Source organism: Uloborus diversus, chromosome 4 (assembly GCF_026930045.1).
Source record: "Uloborus diversus isolate 005 chromosome 4, Udiv.v.3.1, whole genome shotgun sequence".
Taxonomy (NCBI): domain Eukaryota; kingdom Metazoa; phylum Arthropoda; class Arachnida; order Araneae; family Uloboridae; genus Uloborus; species Uloborus diversus.
The window spans coordinates 185,296,143-185,315,875 of record NC_072734.1 but is presented as its reverse complement, the minus strand read 5'-3'; the positions used below and the strand labels follow the sequence as shown (position 1 = coordinate 185,315,875).

General features: G+C 32.6%; 2 protein-coding genes across 2 annotated transcripts in view; one reads left to right on the top strand and one right to left on the bottom strand.

Annotated features, from left to right (window-relative positions):
- The window catches only part of LOC129221043 (nucleolar pre-ribosomal-associated protein 1-like), a 70,687-nt gene extending 53,197 nt beyond the window's left edge, over window positions 1-17,490 (bottom strand). Inside the window, exons 1-3 of the mRNA XM_054855479.1 lie at window positions 17,433-17,490; window positions 7,722-7,867; window positions 1,483-1,770 (exon numbers count right to left, since the gene is read on the bottom strand). Coding sequence (XP_054711454.1) covers window positions 1,483-1,770; window positions 7,722-7,867; window positions 17,433-17,490 — 492 coding nt within the window. The remainder of the gene's footprint in view (window positions 1-1,482; window positions 1,771-7,721; window positions 7,868-17,432) is intronic.
- Window positions 17,491-18,135: 645 nt separating this feature from the next.
- Window positions 18,136-19,452, top strand: LOC129220432 (E3 ubiquitin-protein ligase RNF113A-like). The gene has a single exon (XM_054854855.1). The coding sequence runs from the start codon at window positions 18,385-18,387 to the stop codon at window positions 19,300-19,302; it is 918 nt and encodes a 305-aa protein (XP_054710830.1). The 5' UTR covers window positions 18,136-18,384; the 3' UTR covers window positions 19,303-19,452.
- Window positions 19,453-19,733: the final 281 nt, after the last annotated feature.

Below are 19,733 nucleotides of genomic sequence, written 5' to 3'. Positions count from 1 at the left end.
TAGGGGGGTCTTTTGAGGGATATTTTTCTAATTTGGGGGGCTCTTGGTTTTGGGAGGGGGTCCTTACAATCTTTAGGGGGTGCACCCTGGCTCTTAGGGGGTGGACACCCCTGCCATAACTTTATTGTCACAGCCACATCCTAATTACTATTTCTTTTTTCACGGATGTGCCTTGAATTTCATTATCTAGAAAATCACCAGCATAGTATCTGTATATCAGAGCCAGAGTGACGTAAGTCCAAAAATTGCAATTTTCCATTTATTAGTGCATTGCATGTAGAAGTCTTTTCCCCATTGAGCCATGTGAACCTAATTCTTAAAAAATAATAATTTTCAATTTTTTACTGAGGTTAAAAGAGCGTGCGTCCCATCCTTTGCAAGCAAAAGAAAAATAAATTCTCTCGTGTAAAATTATCATAATGTGACTAACGCCTTTCTGGCTCTGAGGTAAGGATATGATGGGTAAGAATTTTTTCTCCATTTCTGTTCCAATTGTAGAAACAAGAAACTCAACATGTAGGGTCCCATCACAATTTCTGATTGCAAAAAGCATAACTTAAATTCAAGATGTTAAAACTCAAATGAATGCAAGTGGCTGGATTTTTTTTTTTTAAATTTTATGTAATAATGCACCCTATTGTTGGATTATAAACAACAGATAATCTGTTAGAAAAGGTTATTTGAATGTATATTATACGCAGCATCGGATTTTGGAGACAAAAAAATAACAGCGTTTCTTCCTTTTGTCAAAACTTTGTGAGTCAAAGTTTGATTCTTAGTTTAAATAAATAGGAGTCATTTTTTTCAAGAAAGATCGATTTAAGCAAAAAACGTGAGTAGGCACAAGTCCTACTGGTAGACATTCAAAATTTAATTCATGCTTTATAGAAACGTTACATGTACAGTGCTGGCCAAATTGTTAGACTAAAGAGTTTTTTTTTGTTTTTTGTACACTATTTGTACTAAAATACTATTTATTTTACTGTTAAAGTACGGTACATACTGTACACTGCTTATTACGTTATTTTAGCATAATTTAATGTTTGCAGGTGGCAGCACTGTCTGCTTTGTTTATGTTCTTTGAGGTTATGTTCCTGGTAGGCAGATAAATAATCAGCTTAAACAGTTCACTAGTTCTTTTTATTAGTGCTACTAGTTTACTAGTTCTGTTACATTTAAAGTTAGTTTTAGGTAATTAGTGAGTATGTGTATGTGAGTATATATAATAGTGAGTATAAACAATTTTTTACCTCCTTTTTTAAAAAATTAAGAAATGGTGTAAATTTCGTGAAAAGTATGCTAAAAAGACTTAAAGTGCTCATCAAGAACAAGGGAATGCATACTAAATACTAGATAATTATTTCACTGTTTGTTAATGTGTCTATAGTTCTGTAATCAATAAAGAATTTGCTTTTAAAACAGTCTTAGTCTAATAATTTGGCCAGAACTGTAACTGAGTCATTATGAAATTTTTTTACTTACTGACACATTGGATCTATTTATTAGAGAAATAAATATAGGGTTGGAGAAATCCAACTGAGCAAGAACTTTGTGGGCTGCTTGCTTTCCTAAAGCAACCATCGCAGACAACAGGTGCAAAGCTGCCTTACTTCTTGATGCTTTTTGTTTAAAGTTCAAAAAGTTAAAAACAGTTTTCATTCCATGAGCAAGAACTTCATTAACAATAGACTGTCCAGTTGATGCAAAAATACTTAAGTCCTTTGCCAAGCGCAACAATATGTGAGTTAAGGTTTGGAATAAAACAACAACCTGAAAAAGGAAAATAAATAATATTTCAAATAGACATAAAATTAATTATAATAGGAACTATGAATAAAGTAAATCATTTAATGTTTCTCATAAAACAAAATCAAAATTGATATATTACAAAAAAAAAAAAAAATAAATACTGAATGGGTATACATAAAGTTACTCTGTTTACATCTACATAGAGCTGATATAATTGTTAACCAAAGCACAATTTAATTACAATACTAGCTGAGTCGCCCGGCTTTGCACAGTCCACCTCGAAAATAAAAGTTATATCAAGTGATGCCTGTTCAACAAACAGGCTTAAACAAAAAAAAAAAAAAATAAAATAAATCAGTAAAATTTTGCGGTAGATTTCGGAAAAATAACCAAAAAGTAAACATTTTAAATCCCCTGATTACAGGAGAAGCCTTCAAAACAAAACCCAATTTTATTTGCTCATATTCGAGACAAAAAATGGCAACAGATCTTTCGTCTCCATGATTTTATTCACCCTATACATTTTAATAAAAGCATTGTTGTGGAAAGTTGAGAAGAAGCACGGAATAATAATTTGAATGGAGGAAAGCCTTCAAAAAATAGGGATTTTAAGTCGAAATCTAAGTGTCATAATTAAAAGCTTTTAATCTCCACTAATTATTATTGGAGGATTATGTTAAATAGCCAAACATAAAGATGGGAAGATTAGGAATCCATCGATACCTGGTTCGATGATCAGTTCACTGTTGTTCGGGAGAAGAAACTTGGACATAGATACATAGGTACATATGCTCAGTGTTTAAATATATAAGATTATCACAATTCAAAATCAAATGTTACATTGTTTAGACTCTGCAGTTGCTTCTTAAAAAAGGTGGTTTCAAAAATCTAAACAGTTTTTTGATTTAATGTTTACAAATGAGAAATATTCTTGCAACAGAAGAGCTAGTAGGCCATGCATCAAGGAGCAAGCAATATTAGTGAAACGTTCACTTTATTGTACATATTTTTGTAAACTGGTCCACCATGTAGTAACTGGGGGAGTGGTAAATATTTGACTGGAAAAATAAGTTTCGAGAAATGTGGCCAATTCGTTTGCAAAGCTGTGACATTAGGTACAAAATCTAGGTTAATATTGGCAAGAAAAATTCTGATGCTTTCTTCTTGAAGCACATAATAATTTCAATCACAAGCAATTTAGATGAAGCATATAAGTGAGCAAATAACAATCAGCAACGCCTGTTTAATTTTGTATGTCACTCTTTTTTTCTAAGATTCCATATGATTTTCTTCCTTTGTTAGATTAATCCAAATATTATGTGCATCTGCAATTGAAAATCTGCCCTTTCTGAACTAAATAAAGGGCACTAGCATAGGATTTTTTTTTTACCATGATGAAATGAAGTTAAATTTTTTAGTTTTCATAAAAGATTATCATTTAATAATTTTTTGAGTTATGAAAGACGTTTTTAAGTTTTTGCCAGTTTCTACCGGTTATAACCAGTTTCTGCTACTGGCACAGCAAAAACCAGTTTATGCCGGCAAAAAGCCAACCCAGATTCTAATATACATATGTCATTTAAATTTGGTATATAAATGCAATATGGACCATGGGAAAAATAAATACATAATAAGTAAATAATAGTTCAAATACATGAAATACACCGCCAGCTCAGTCAATTCCAGCCGAGGACTGCAGTTTCGTGCTTATTAGCACTCATCAGCCCGGCATAGGAGTGACTGAGCTGGAGGTGGAAAACCTCTTAAGGAAGTCTAGAGTGCCAAACAAACTGGTAGCTAACATAGAATTAGCACTGACCAAACGAGTGACCGAAACAATGGTTCGGTTCAACTCGAATATTGCAGGCAAGGCAGCTATATTCAGTAAGTTACCGCCCTATAGCTAGGGCTAAGGCAGAAATACATGAAATACACCGCCAGCTCAGTAAATTCCAGTCAGTGCTAATTCTGTATTAGCTACCAGTTTGTTTGGTACTCTTGGCCTTGTTAAGAGGTTTTCCACCTCCAGCTCAGTCACTCCTACGCCGGACTGATGAGTGCGAATAAGCACGAAACTGCAGTCCTCGGCTGGAATCGACTGAGCTGGCGGTGTATTTCATGTATTTCTCCCTTAGCCCTAGCTATAGGGCGGTAACTTACTGAATAGTTCAAATGTTTTATCATCAAAAATAGCAAAATGTTCCAAACAAAGCTTTCACAGATGCTGCCATAGGTATAAATTGTAGTCTAACTGATATTTAAGCACACAACCATAGGCGACCAATATGTGGGAGGAGGGGGGGGGGGGGCAAAACTTTCAAAAGTACTTACTATTTCTTTCAAAAGTAAGGCTTTGCCCCTTCACTTTCCTTAGCTCAAAATCAACAATCAATTGAAAATTGATTCACACATTAAAAGAAAGAAGAATTAAATTAATAAGAGTGCACTTCATATTTTTTCCATGTTATTATTTTATAAAAGTTAAAATGTAGCTTTGAATTGGAAGAAGGGAGTCTGCCATGTGACCATCTGTCCTGATTGTTGAGGCAGTGTCCTAATTTTTCAGAGAAGGTCATTCAATCATTAATGACGCTAAAATTAAATTAAAAAAAAAGGGTCAGGGGCTACCTAACCTATCCCCCCCCCCCAGCACCTCCTTTGATCCGCCCACTTTTTTGAGGTCTATGCATACAACAGTCAAACATGAATGCTTGTTGCCATACAGAGTTAGAAATCAATAAAAAAATCCTACTGGTCCTTTGGACCAGTCAACATGAATATGTACTGGTCCTCAAACAATATCACTGGTCTGCTTTAAATTAAACACTAAATATGTTTGTACCAAAAATTATTTACACTTTATGATGATTACATTTATTAAGTTATTTCAAATATAACTTTCATTTTTAGCTTATTGATTAAACATTAAATAAAACACTTAACTGATCAAAATGGTAAGCATAATATGAATTAACAATGCAAACACTTAATATTGAATGACAATGCAAAACAGATAAGCACATTTTTATACTGATGAGGATTTTTTAATATACTTGAATGTTTCAAAATTTAAAATCTATGTTTGCCAACACTTAAATTTGCCAAGTATACAGTCTCATAAAACAACCATGTAAAAAAACACAACCAAAAATTTGAATTTAAATTGATTATTTTTGCTTAGTTTGACGATGTTATTTTCCCCTCCAAGTGTGATAAATATTAAGTAAAATCATAGGCCGATTTAGGACTGAGTTCCTGGGGGGGGGGGGGGGGGGGGGGGGCAGGATTTTTTTTTTGAGCAACATTTTTATAGCCCCCACCCCCATATTTTTGTCGGTTTTCTGTGATGCATGTCCATGCTTTACTTTTTTGTGTGTTGCTTTCATTGATGTGTGTTTTCATGCCGTCCTTTTTGAATTGACCTTAAGAGAGGGGGCTGGTATCGAGAGTGACGCAGGGTTCCCTTTTAAGTGGGAAATAGAATATCTCCAATTTTAGGGGCAACGGGGGTTTCTCCCCCGGAGGAAATTTTGTAAAATGGATATAAAATTCTGCATTTTGAAGCCTTATAAAGGTTAATGGGACAGACATAGAAATCGATAACTAGATTTTACAGTTGTACAGTATTGTTCAAACTTTGTAAGCAACAGCCATTTTAAGTTTGAAAGAAAAAATAAACTATAGTTTTCTCATTACAACAACCTTTTTTTGATTATAAGTAGTGCAGAAAAGGAATAGAGGTAGTGTATCATTTTTTTTTCGGGCTAAACAGATTAACAATATGCAGTAGAAGTAAGATAAAAGCAATCAATACAAAAGAATTTCAAAAATACTGCATTCGGGATTGAATATACAGCAAGATATGAAACATGTGAGTCACAAAAATTTATTTCGAATAATATGTTGCAAACATGAGAACCATGATTTTTACATTTTTAATGCAGGATGTGGCAAGGAGCTGAATTTGACAAATTTTAGCATTCCTCTCCCTCTACTATTTGTTAGAAATTTTAAAATTTAAGGTTTGTAGCCACACACTTCCAAATATTCAAAGTTTTCAAGCACTTGAAAATGAAATTAGTTTTTTCCACCAATTTCCATTTTTTAAGGAACAAATCATGCAATTTTTTTGGGAGTTAGGGACCCACTTCAAAGCATGGGCCCTAAGCGATAGCTTGAATATCTTATAGGCAAATTCAGCCCTGTTTGTAATTCACTCTTACCTGCAGATTTTTTTTTTTTTTTTTTTTTGTAATTTTTACAAAAATTCGTCAGTTTCTACGATTTTTACGATTTTACCAATCTTTGTTAGGTTTTTATAGATTTTCATAAAATTTTAGCAAATTTTTCCAAAACTTTTGATGACTCAATTATTTAGATTTCAATAATGACAAGGACTGACTCACTTAGATGATCATGACTTACCTTACTTTTTAAACAGTATTTATAAAGCAAAATTGTATTTTCCCTCTAAGTAAAAAGATTCAATTAATCACAACACTCAGATAGCTGAAATTTATTCAGTTTGTGATAGAATTTAATTTCTCTCTTTCTCTCAAAAAAAAGGGGAGGGGGGGACTATTTTTTAGAATCGCTCAAAAAGCCAATTAATCTACTAAGAATATAAATATTATGCACAAATATACTTTGTATGTGGACATAAATCATAACGAGTAGATCGTTCTGTTAACACAAATGGGGGGGGGGAGTTTTCTCCTCTCTTTGTTTTAGGTTCTAACTTGTTAAAATAATCATCAATTATTATAAGTGTTACAGTTTAATGTATAGCTTGTTTAGCCAATATTTTCATACACTTGCCCAAATGGTTTTCAGTCCTAAATAGTAAATTTAGACACATTTTCAGCACCCCAGTGACAGTTGCACTATTTGTATATAATGTTCGGTTTTTTTTTTCCTTTTCTTTTCGCCCATCAGAAAAGAATCTATATTTTCACTGAACTATTCAAAAAAGAGAAAAGTCATGATTTTTTTTTCTTTTAAGATTTTGGAAGATGTGCAGTTACTATATAAAGTCCTCTCAAAACTGGGGGGTATCGCCCCTATGACCCCCCCCCTGCTATAAATCTACCCATAATCTTCTAAACTATTCGAAAAAGAAAAAATAATGATTTTTTTAAAAATTTTTGGCAGATGTATTGTTACTATATAAAGTTCTCCCAAAACGGGGGGGGGGGGGGCATTGCTGCCCCCCCCCCACAAATCCGCTCATGAGTAAAATGTAAATGAGTGATTAAAAGTTAATTTTTGAAAAATAAAAATAAAATAATTGTAAAAAATGTCCCTAACGGTTTGACTAATAAATAGCTAAACATTGTCTAGTCAAATGCTTTTGAATGTTTTCTAGCACAGTGTGATCAAAAATAGACAACGGTTGGTGGTCCCAGGGACCACCAATTATTTTTTTATGGTGGTCCGAGGCAGGTTTCACATGTCTGGGACCAGTGGACCAGCAGTAATTTCTAACGCTGCCACATATATGAAAATGGGTACAAGTTCTTTATTCTGTACATTATTTTTGAAAAGATAGAACAAAACTTAGCATCTAATATTTTAAATAATTTTATACATATTCTTACATACTTAAAAAACAAATATATAAGTTTTGAAATTATTCTTGTACATGTTTTCCAGTTATATAGATTAACAACCAGTCATGCTTCGTTGATGAGTTCCTATCAGAGATTACTCATTTTAAGATAGGACTGACAAGTTTTTTTCTAAAGGTGGATAAAAACCATGGAACATTTTTGCCAAAGTGACAAAAACAGGTGTTTTTTTGTTTAAGGGTTATTGAACATAGCCTACTTTTATTTTTAGTAATTTTAGCTCTAATGTAATTATCTTTACGTGTTTATAGTTAAAATATTCAATCTCAAATGTGTATGCATATTTTCATCAGGAAATTCAACTTAGGTAGGTCCTACTACTACGAAAACAGAAAATAAGCTTACATTATGAGCATTAGATGCTGATGTGTTTTTGATAAGCTGTAAAATTTCTTGACAGTTCACAGATAATTTCAAGTAGTCATGTACAACATCACAAGAAGTTTTCCCAGCTTGAAAATCTTCTGCTTGGCTGACAAACTCTGTTAAACCTGAAATAAAATCCACAATATTATCTGAATTTTAAAGGAAAGATATAACAATAACATTATGAAATATTGGAGTGGATAATATGAAACCTTTATTTCTTACATTGTGTGTTACAGTGAAGAACCAATTAATACGTTTCTCTTTTATACATTTTTATCAATTATACGTTTTTAAAATTGGTCCCTGCAGTCTAATACACAATAACCTATACCTGTTATAAGATTTTTTCATAGTCCCTTCAAAAACGTATAAACAGTGCTTAACACTGTATTTGAAAATAAACAAGCGAGCTTGACATTATTTTATGAGGCACTTTGAAATTGAAAGCAACATATATTTGATGCAGTTCCTATTATATACAACATACAGTATAACCTCAATTTAACAATTGTCAAGGGACTGGAAAAAGTTATCGTTAAATCAAGGATAATATCAATTAATCAAGAAGCATACATAGACATTCAATGCAGTCAAACCCGGACCAGTGAACTATATCATTAAATTAAGAAAATCGTTAAATCCAGTATTGTTAAATTGAACTTATACTGTACCATCTCAGAATCAGAATTTTGTTTAGTTGTATGAGTAGTGAATGCAGCTGTTGCTTTATTACCTCTCAGTGTTAGAAATCAGTAAAAAATCCTACTGGTCCCTCGGACCAGTCAACGTGAATATGTACTGGTCCTCAAACAACATCACTGGTCTACTTTAAATTAAACACTAAATATGTTTGTATCAAAAAATTACTTACACTTTATGATGATTACATTTATTGAGTTTAAGTTCATTGATAAAACACTAAACTGCAAAATTACTGTACAGCGAATAAAATTCAAAATGGTAAACATAATATTAAAAAACATTGTGAACACTTAATATTAAAAAACAATGCAAAACAGATAAGCAACAAATATAAAACATTTTTCTTCTGATGAGGATTTTTTAAGGTACATAAACATTTCAAAGTTTAAAAATTTTTAATTGGCAAAGTTTGGCAATAAATATTGATATCTGTAATCTTAAACAGCCAAAGTAGTCTGAAAACCAATTTCATTAAACAACACTTAAAATAAGCTACCAAAAATTTTTGAACTTAATTTGACCATTTTTAATTTGTTTCAGGATGTTATTTTTCCCTCCAAGTGTGAATGTAAATGTGGGATTTAAAATCATATAAAACTTTTGAAAATAAAATTAACTGTAGTTGGTGGTCCCATGGACCACTGATAATTTTTTCTGGTGGTCCGAAGCAGGTTTCACTGGTCTGGGACCAGTGGACCAGCAGAAATTTCTAACGCTGCCTCTTTTTTGTGATTTTAAAACTTAGTTTCGCATCACTTTTTAATCCATCTCAAGCATGAACATTAAAGAGGAATAAGACTGATTAGCATACACAGCTCCAATGAAATGACCTCTTTGCCTCTAACTTGGTTGTTTACAATCAAGTTCATAACAAGGAGGAAACTACGGTCACTGGATATCAAAACTAACTGTCAGTACATTACATGTAAGACTGATGTGTTTCCAACAAAAAATGTTCAATTTGACAAAATTAAACTGTGCTCTTAAAAACATCTATAATTCAAAATCTTGCCCTTTACTAAATTAGTTTTGGTGCAGATTTCATGGTAAAGTTCCATGTTTTATTTGTACTCCAAAAAAATCCTCGATACATTTTTTTTTTTTTTTTTGCAGCACACAGTACATGTTGGCGTGCATGTGTATTAGGGTCAGGGTTCGAAAATATCCGATATTTTGATATAGATCGGATATTTTGATATCTATCTGATATTTTCAATCAGCACAAGCTATTATAGTTTTTAAAAGAGTAATTGAATCTTTAATCACTCTTTATTTTTTTATATTATTTTTGCAATATGTAGGGTTGAAAGTAATGTTTCTTTCATCATTTATATCTAATATTTTATTTTACACTTTAATCAGTTTTAATGGAGTTATAATGTGGTATTAGCTGTTTTACTCAGTTTTCCTTACTTTAACAGTTATATAATTCATAAATAAAAAATATGCATAAGTCAGTGTATAGTCATAAGACATTTTCTTTTTTTCTGAACATTTAATGTTTAACTAGGCACTTTTAAACTGTATTAAAATTGTTACATGACTAAACATTTTATGAATACAAAATAAAAATATATTACTTATTTATTGTAATCAAGTATTAATTTATCATAAAAATATAGTACATAACTTTTTGGTTATTTTTAATAATAAATGAACAATATTACTACAGTTAATATAATTTTTATATTGAAAATATCATAGTTGAAAAATAAATATTGAAAATATCATTTTCAAAATAAATATTGGATACATATCGTGATATATATTATGATAAATATCAACTGATAATCGATATATTAGCGAACCCTGATTACGGTGGTCTAAAAGTGAAAATTTCAGAAATTGTATTCTCCAGGCTTATTCTTGATCCGTATGACATTATAGCAAGGGGGAAAAGTCGGGTGAATTGGTTAATGTTTAGGCATTGCAAAGAAAAGGTTTTGAAGATTAAGGGTGCTCTTCACTGAGAGTCTGAAAGCTTCGGATCCAATGCTAACCTACGGGGAAAGTTAAAGGTTATTTTACAAAATTCCTTTGAAGTTTTCGGGTCAATTTTTTTTCTGAGTATTTTTCAAGCCTATGTCTGTGTATTTTAGTTTTTACTTTTTTGATACGTCCATTCTTCGATTTTTTAAAATTCGAGAAAAAATTAATTTCTTCGAAAACGAGGTACTGTTGGACTTTTCGCTCTGTAAAAAAGCTGCAAATCGTGCTATCGAAATTTTAAGAACGCCCCAACACGCAAAATATTTCCAGCTCTCTTTTGAGACTAAGTTTGAAATGATGCGACCATTCCTAAAAAAATATCGGAGTTCCAACCATCTGAAATATTTTCGAAAAAGCTCAATTTCTCTACTAAGCCACGCCTTTCACTGGTCCCTCCTTTCTTGAGGGGAAAAACCGGGTGAGGTGTACAAGATTTACAATCATTAGCGCAAACGACCGTTTCCATTTACTACTCCCCTCTTTTCCGGAGGCATTTTTCAATGAAGGAAGGAATGAGTGCTTTTGAAAGTGAATCCACATGCTTGGAAACATCTTCACGATTTGATTTGTGTTTAGAAAGGATATAGTTTTTAAAGAGTGCTTCTGAGATAATTCTTGTGAATTCTTGTGCTAAATGACCTCCTGAATCCAAATATGACCACCTTTTCCCATTCAAACGTCCCGCTTTTTTGGATATGTCGTCCGCAATTTTTTTCAGTTTTTGAGTTTCATAGCCATTATTTTTATTTGGAGGGGAAGGGATCGTTATATTATACATTAATACTTTTCTGAGGGGCTAGAGAGGTGCTACGTTTGTACGCAAGAACATATGGAGGAAATTGGTTAACTCATGGGGGGTATTACCACTTATTATGTTTTTAAAATCATCAAAATCCATCCTTTTTTCTAAGGGTTTGTTTTACAATTTTTTCTCTTATTTTTTGGCATGAAACCAGAGTATAGGACTCACACCTATAAACCCTATATCCGAAAAAAAAATTTCACGTTGTAAATTTAAAAAAAGGAAGTATCGCATTTTGCGTGAAGTTGCATCGCAGACCTTCAGTGAAGAACCTTTCCGTGTTATTCAAATTAATTCACGGATATAATTAAGATTAAAATTATCTTAAGTATGCTTATAATATAGCAGCAATGAATATTTCTATTTCTGGGGATGCACTACCCCCATTACTTTTCACTACATCAAGAAGGCATAAACAATGGAGCTGGTGCATCCAAAGAAAGATAAATATGTATATTAATGCTACTTTATAAGCAAATTTAAGGATGCTTTTCACTGAGAGTCTGTAAGCCTACGGATCCAATGTTAACCTGCGGGGAAAGTTGGATGAAGGTTTTACAAATTCCTTTGAAGTTTTCATGTAAATTTTTTTCCGAGTATTTTTCAAGCCTCTATCTGTGTCGTGTACTTTTTGCTTTTTTGAAATATCCATTCTTTGATTGTTTAAAATTCGAGAAAAAATGAATTTCGTTGAAAGAGGTGGTATGTACTGTTTAACATTTTGCTCCATAAAAAATCTGGCAAAATATTTCCAGCACTCTTTTGAGACTTTGTTCGAAATAGTGCGACCATTTCTTTAAAAAAAAAAAAAAAAAACCGGGGTCCAAAACCGTATTCCAGATACTTACTAGATATTTGGCATCTATTTTTGTCTATATTATACTATGTTACCACAAATGTAAACGCATAAAATGCTTTCCACAGCTCAACAAACATTTTTGAAAATAATTTCTCGAGCCAAACTCGTAAAAAATTCTTTACAAGGTATGTACACATTGATCATGTAATTCATAATACAGTGAAATCCAGTAACAATGAACTTCAAAATCGGGACTGAAAACTTATTTGGTTGAAACGGGTATTTCGTTTTACTGATATACGTTGTAACAGGATTTCACTGAATTTTTCTTTTGAAGACTTTCTAAGGAGAAAAATGATACATACCTGCATTTCTTTAAAGCATGAATGAGTATAAAAAAAAATTGTTTTAAAGCAGGGGTGGGTTCCCAGGGACGTGACCCCAAATGGGGTCGTGTAGAGTTTCTTATTCGGTCGAAACATTATTCCTACCACAGTATAGTTGGGGGTGGATCGAATCTAACATAGCAGTTTTGTAATGTAGGATCTAACGTAGCTTTCACAATGTTGCCAGGTTAGGTCCACACCTAGCGATACTTTACTGACATGTAGGCTACGGGATCACAGGTCCTTTACTTAGTCAAAAAAGAGTCGCAACGTGCAAAAGATTGGGAACCACTGGTTTAAATTTACAGATAATTAGAGAACTGATGGGGGAAGGGGGGGAACACTGACCATTTTGTTTTTAACTGGATGAATACACCATGTTCTAAGAATCTTTCGGTAGTCGTGTTACACTGAAATTTTCATAAGCTCAGACAAATAATTTGTCTGACGTCTAAAACATTTCCCTGAAACCTAAGGTTTTTCAATTTTAGCCGGTCTTTATCAATATATATTTGTGTGTATGCACTGTGCAGTCGTGCCTGTTCATAGTGAAGTCTAAGGAACCGAATAATAATTTCGTTTATAGCCTCAATTTCACTATAAAAAGGTAAACAACAAGAAGGGAACTGAACCATAAATACAATATATACGGCTTGAATATTAATACGAAAAACCAAATTTCTAGTTAAATTTTAATTCAAAGTGTCAAAGGTCAAAGTTTTTTAATATCCTGGATAAAAAAACAAATACATAGCCACAAGTTTTCAATCAAGCAATGCATTTTCTACACTTATAATTTACATCTTTTACTTGTGCTTTTAAGACGTTGTTTTTGACTTTTATCTATTTCTTGCACAAAGCTCATGCTTTTCAAAGTGCATATTTTATTTACAATTTACACATTTAAAAATTGAAGATATTTTGGAACACCCGATTTAAAATGGTGTTAAAGCTTCATTGAAACATTATCATTACTTAATATTATTCATAAATGGGGGAAAAAAATTCAAAAAAAAAAAAAATTAATACCAAACAGAAAAGAAAGAAACATTTAGCATCCAGCCCATAGCTTTCATTTGAATTTTGACGTCTTGAATTTAAATTATGTTTTTTACAATCACGAATTGTGGTAGAACCCTACTCGTTGGGTTTCTTATTTCTACAAATGGTTCCTATCCGAATTATATTTGTAAAAGTCATGATTTGAATATAAGACGTCTACATTCAAATGAATTCCAGGGGCTGGATGCTGGACGTTGTTGACTGAATGCTGTTTTTGTCTGAAAAGTATTGTGTAAAATCAAGAGGGTCGGGTATAAGTAAAGTCGATGGCGGGGGACATGAACTTCACCGCCCAGGAGGAGGGACATGCTCGCGAAGACACGTGGAACAGACGAGTTTGCATTAAAAGCATAGAAAATTAAAGTCGAAAGAACATCAACTACGGACAAGTGAAAACAATAACCAACTGTGGTCGCTCAAAAAAAGAATATATTTGGTCTTGGTCAAGCAATAATAAGGTATTCGAGGGCGAATGATTGGTATTAGTCTCACGCAACTTTGCGCACATCTCTCAACTTTTGTTGATTTTAAATGTTAACATTTATTGACATAGAAATTACACTATTTTAATGTACAAACGTGCAAATTAAATTACACTTGTTTCGGGGTTACTAAGAACATCTTTATCAATAGAGATAGATACATGTGTTTCTGTCTTTTACATCATTCAAAAAGTTTTTATTGGGCCTGACAGATTTCTCTTCCACGTTCTGGAGTTATTTGAGTTACCCTAGTTTTGCTAACAGTTTAAAATTTCCCCGGGAAGTCGAGAAGAGATCAAAAAAAGAAAAATTAGAAAAATTAGAGCAATAAATGTTAGTACACTCAACAATTTATAAATTCTGCTTCATGAATACTTTTATACAAAAAGAGAAAAATTAAATTGAAATATTTTTAAAATTTAAAGGATAGTATACTAATGTGTGTGATTTGCAAATGTCGGATTATATTTTCAATTCTGACATTTTTTTCTGAATATAAACTACGTATGTAAGACATTGTTCACGTTCTTACAAGCAAACAATTGACGTAAATAGGAAATATTCCACGTAATTGTTACGATTGTTTGATTGATTGCAATAGTTTGCATCAATGAAAGCTTGATTGAGTGCAGCTATCAAGTTTAGGATTTCGTTTGCACGAAGCTGTCAACATTGTGTGGTAATAAAGAGGTTTTATTTAATTTCGAAATGCGAGCATGAATGAATTTTCTGAAAATTATGCTTTTAGCCGTTGCTTTTCTCACCATAGTATCCGCAGAAAGGAAAGCATTTCTGATTATGTTTATTGTTATTATTACTATTTTGAATCGCAGAAAGCAATGCATAACTAATGTAACCAAAAATTGAAAACCATTAGAAAAAAAAAAGACCTGAGAAGAAGAAAAAATCAAAAGTTTTAAAAAGTTATTCTATTCCTCCTAACATTTTGCATTTGAATAAGTCGAAGTACATTGTTCCAAGTGTACTACATGTAAACTGCAGCTTGTATTTTTAATTTAAGTACATTATTGCAAGTAATTCCCTGTTGCTCGTGTAATTCCACCCACGAAATGTATTTTGAAATGTTCTCAAACATCATATAACTGCGTGCTTCGAAAATACACTTCAATAAAAGACTTACCAACTACTTATTATTATAGCCTGTTGCACTTTTCCTCTGATGCGTAAAATATTATTTATTATTAATATTATTTTTATTATTATTATTATTTTTTTTGAAAAAGAATTTCAAATTTAAGAAGTATATTAATCATTTAGTCTTGTGTATGCTGCTCTAGTCACCACGCTGATTATCTATGTTTTTGCGGGATGATTTGTTTACTGATAGTAAACAAATGCAGCCCTGCGCATGATGAATCACCGGAAAAATATAAATAAATATCTAAAACATTAATTGATTAATTAACAAAAATGTCAGTTCAGCGTTGCATATCCTCCATCGAATTGCAGAAGTATTCCTCTTTCAACCATATATACATATATATATACTTATAATAGCGGGATCCTCCCCCCCCCCTTTTTGAAATGTAACCATATCCTAATATGAAATTGTTTTCTGATTACGACATTTCTGCCGTCCTCCCAATAATTAAAAATAAAATCAGCATCGTTCCACCTCTTGACTGTAAATATCCGATAACCGATATGTAATCATCCCTCCTCACCCCTCACCCTTTTTTTCCGGGACTACACCACAGTTTTACACTAAGCTTATACCTCTTATGTTTTTTTTTTTATATATATATAATCATATCCTAATGCAAAAAATTGCATTCTTTAATTAAACTTCAGACAAGAAACGAATTAGCTTTATGAACGAAATAAAATTCGGACGTGGTAATTGAAAACATCGTTTAAAAAAAAAATAAGACAATCGTTTTTCCTGTTCAATTTATGATAAATTTTCATTTCATTCATCAATTTTTCATGAATATAAAATCTGGGAACGCATATCCAAAAAAAAAAAAAACTTTGTTTCAAAAATTACCGCAGACCCTTTGGTACTGACTATTATTTTCTGTTCTGTTCAACCTTCGCGTCGGTACTGTTCAAGTGGGGTTTTGGCCGCCAGCTAATATCCTTGATTGCTCTTCACGACGGGGGTCATTTAGGGGTTCCTTTCCCTCCAGAACAATGACATCTGTGACAGGTCACGTGTTCCTGCCTTACATCGATTACCGTCCACTTCATTGGCTGTTGAAGTGTCAATCATTTGATTCAGGTTCACTCCCGTCGTTCAAGGAAGAAAGTCATTTACACCCTAACTTCAATGTTTTCCCTCACTGAAGAGCAGCCTTAATCACCCCATTACTTTACTAGTCATGAGCCAAGTACTGCATATTTTGACTATTAAGACAAATAATTTTTTATTGACTAACTTGGAGAAACTTAAAAAAAATATATATTTCTATAAATAATTAAGTATTCTGGACCTAGCAGTAGGATTTAATTTGAATACAAGTTTTATTTTCTTATAACAGCATTGTACAGTAGACCCTCCTTTTACACTGTTGAATCTCATTAACAAATCCTATATAGATTCAGAAATATGTATTTAAAAAGATCTTGGATTATAAGCAAAGAACAAAAGCTAAATCTCGATGCAGCCAATAACTTTTAAAAATGAAATGATTTTAACAATACTGCTATTAAGTTCATAGAGTCACTCTATTATAACAAGCTCTGATTTAACAAGAACATGGATTTAGAGAGGAAATTAGACGTATTTGATTGGTACAACGTTAAAGTCTAAGGGTGCATGACTTGCATTTAGTAAGCAAACACGGAAATAGCACAAATTGTGATGTAAAAAGTCTATTGAATTCCTCCACCAAACTCAGCTAAATCCTTTCAACATCCCATAACCAACAAGAAGGTAGTGATGAATCATAAATCCTGAGAACAAGTTGCTCATGGGGTGCAATAGTGGCGCAGCTCATAATTCAATATGAGGCCAGAAGATTGCAGAAGTAGAATGTATTTTCCGTAGCAATAAAAACTTTAAATCTACTTATCTCAAAACATGATTTTTTGAGTTGTGCCGCTATTGAGCCCATAAGCGAAGTGATGAAGTCGTTTTTTCATTCAAAAACTTTTTTGAAACCAGGGATGCAAATGTCGGTTTTTCAGGACATGAGTTTTCTCCGATGAACAATGTCACAAAAGAAAGTGATAATAAGAAAGTTCGAAGCAAATTAATCAACTTCTTTGACACTATAAAAATACAACACAAATAAAAAAAATATGTATGTTTTTTCATTATTTTTTTACAAATTTGTATTTCAGGAGCACTTAGTGAAAGTAAGCAAACATCGTGGTTCTTTTTCGCTCGTCATACGCGAATTCGACTGTGTACTAAATTATTTTTGTACAAAACGTAACAAATACAAGTACACTTTTATGAAAGGTAAAGTTTTCTCAAATTGAAATAGCACAGAATCTTACTCTGAAAAGGATTCTCCGCTTGTAAAAGCGTTTTGTATAGGTTATCGGCAGAAGTCATTTTTGCAGATCATAACATAACAATATAAACACAAAACCACATGGCAATTCAGTAGCGTGACATTAAAAAGCGCATTCTTGCAAATGACGATGACAGAAAACGTCGACTATATTTGGCATGTAATCATTTCACCATTGCGCTAGCTTCCACATTGGTGCTTTCCCACTTGTTAATTTATAACAATATTGTTTGCGTTATATTCGTATTATTTGCTCCCGAAGCGCTATTGATTGATCTAAAGAAACTTTTAATGTGTAATAACTCAATATAGTGACTCAAATGAATCAATAATTACAAGTTATCTGACACACAACGTAGAATGCCGCCAAACTAGACGCATGCGCATGTCATAAACCTATTACAACCCTGTTTTTTAGATGAGCATTGTGAAAGAATATTCGTGATGTTTAAAAGAAATTTTCAAAAAACACAATTACAGTTACATCTAATTTATCAAATGCCAAGTGAAAAGTGAACATCTAACGACTATACGATTTACTACAGCTGCAAAATAATTTAATTACCCTGAAAAATAATTTTAAAAAGTCTAGTTTCATTTCGGTCCATTTCGTTGAATTTCGCAGTACATGCTCCCTCCCGTTGGCAATGATATATTTGTTGTCATTCGGGACTGGATGGCGGGTAGCGGATTTTGGTGTGTAATAATGATTTTCTTTATTTTGCGGGAAATCAATGAATAGTTAAACATGGATTTATATGTTTCTGTTCAAAAAATGTACATATCTCTTCTTTTAGACTGCCTCTCTCCTTCTCTTGTGTTGTGACTTCAATGTAGCGAAAGAGAAAAAACAAAACCAATTCTGTTTAATTCAAACATTTAAACACATATATTAAAGAATTCTCTGCTGTTACCGCTCACCACCTTCCAGCACAATGGACTTTACTTTTAAAAAATCCATAAAGCGGAATTTAAGAAAGCGAAATATAAGTGATGATGAAAATTCTAGTGGAGAAGAAACTGCAGTTTTTAAAAAGGAAAAAAAGTCAGTATCAAGTAATCCAATGATACAAGGTACCAGTACGAAAAAAATTCGAGATGTGGATCACAACCCAACTAAATCAGACAGCGATGAGGAAACTTTAATTCCTGTGTATAAATCGGCAAAAACAGCTCAACGAACAGGTCCAGCAGATATGGGAGCAACTTCAACAATACAGTTTGAAACAGAAAAGGATAAAGACGCTCAAGCTATATTTGAAAAATCGCAGAAAATAAATGAAGAATTAAAGGGCAAAGGAGATGACAAAATCTACAGGGGTATCAATAATTATCAAAAGTTTTCTATAGCGAAAGATACCTCTCAAGGAAATGCTTCTAGTGGCATGGTCAGAAAAGGTCCCATTCGAGCACCGGACAATATCAGATCAACTGTTCGATGGGACTACCAACCAGATATTTGTAAAGATTATAAAGAAACTGGGTTTTGTGGATTTGGGGACAGTTGTAAATTCATGCATGACAGATCAGATTATAAGCAAGGGTGGCAGTTGGAGATGGAAATGGCCAACAATACTTACGGTGCCGAAGACTCTACAAAGTACGAAATTAGTTCTGATGAGGACGACTTACCATTTAAGTGCTTCATTTGTAGAAGTTCATTTAAAGACCCTGTGGTAACCAAATGCAATCACTATTTTTGTGAAAAGTGTGCTCTAGAGAACTATGCAAAAAGTACCAGATGTTACGTCTGTGGTGTTCAGACATCAGGCCTGTTCAAAGCTGCTAAAGATTTAGCTGCAAAGTTGATTGCAAGAAAAGAAAGTGCATGTGGATCAGACAGTGATTCTTGAGTATGTCTCTTGGAAAAAAGAAAAATATAGTGTGTCAACAGCATCTTGGTGACATTAAAACAGTGTAGCATTAATAGGATTTTTTAAAGAAGATAATTTAATCTTCAGGAATTTGTTTTCAATGCATGTTTTACAAAGATGAATACATGTAAATTTATACATATGTTGATGACGTGCTTTATTTCACTATTTTAGTAGAATTGTTTGTCTAACCTTTTGTATAGTAGGGGGATTCGGAGCATGTTGGTCCACTTTTCTAGTTTTCATCTTGAATTGAACAGTTTGATTTCCTACAGTAAGTTTCATTAAACATTTCTCACCATCCCAGATTATTTTGAAAATGTTGAATAGATAACATTTTCTCATTAATTTCCTAATGGAACCGGGAAACCCAACATGCACTGTGCCAGGGGTTCATTTGTCTCTCATGA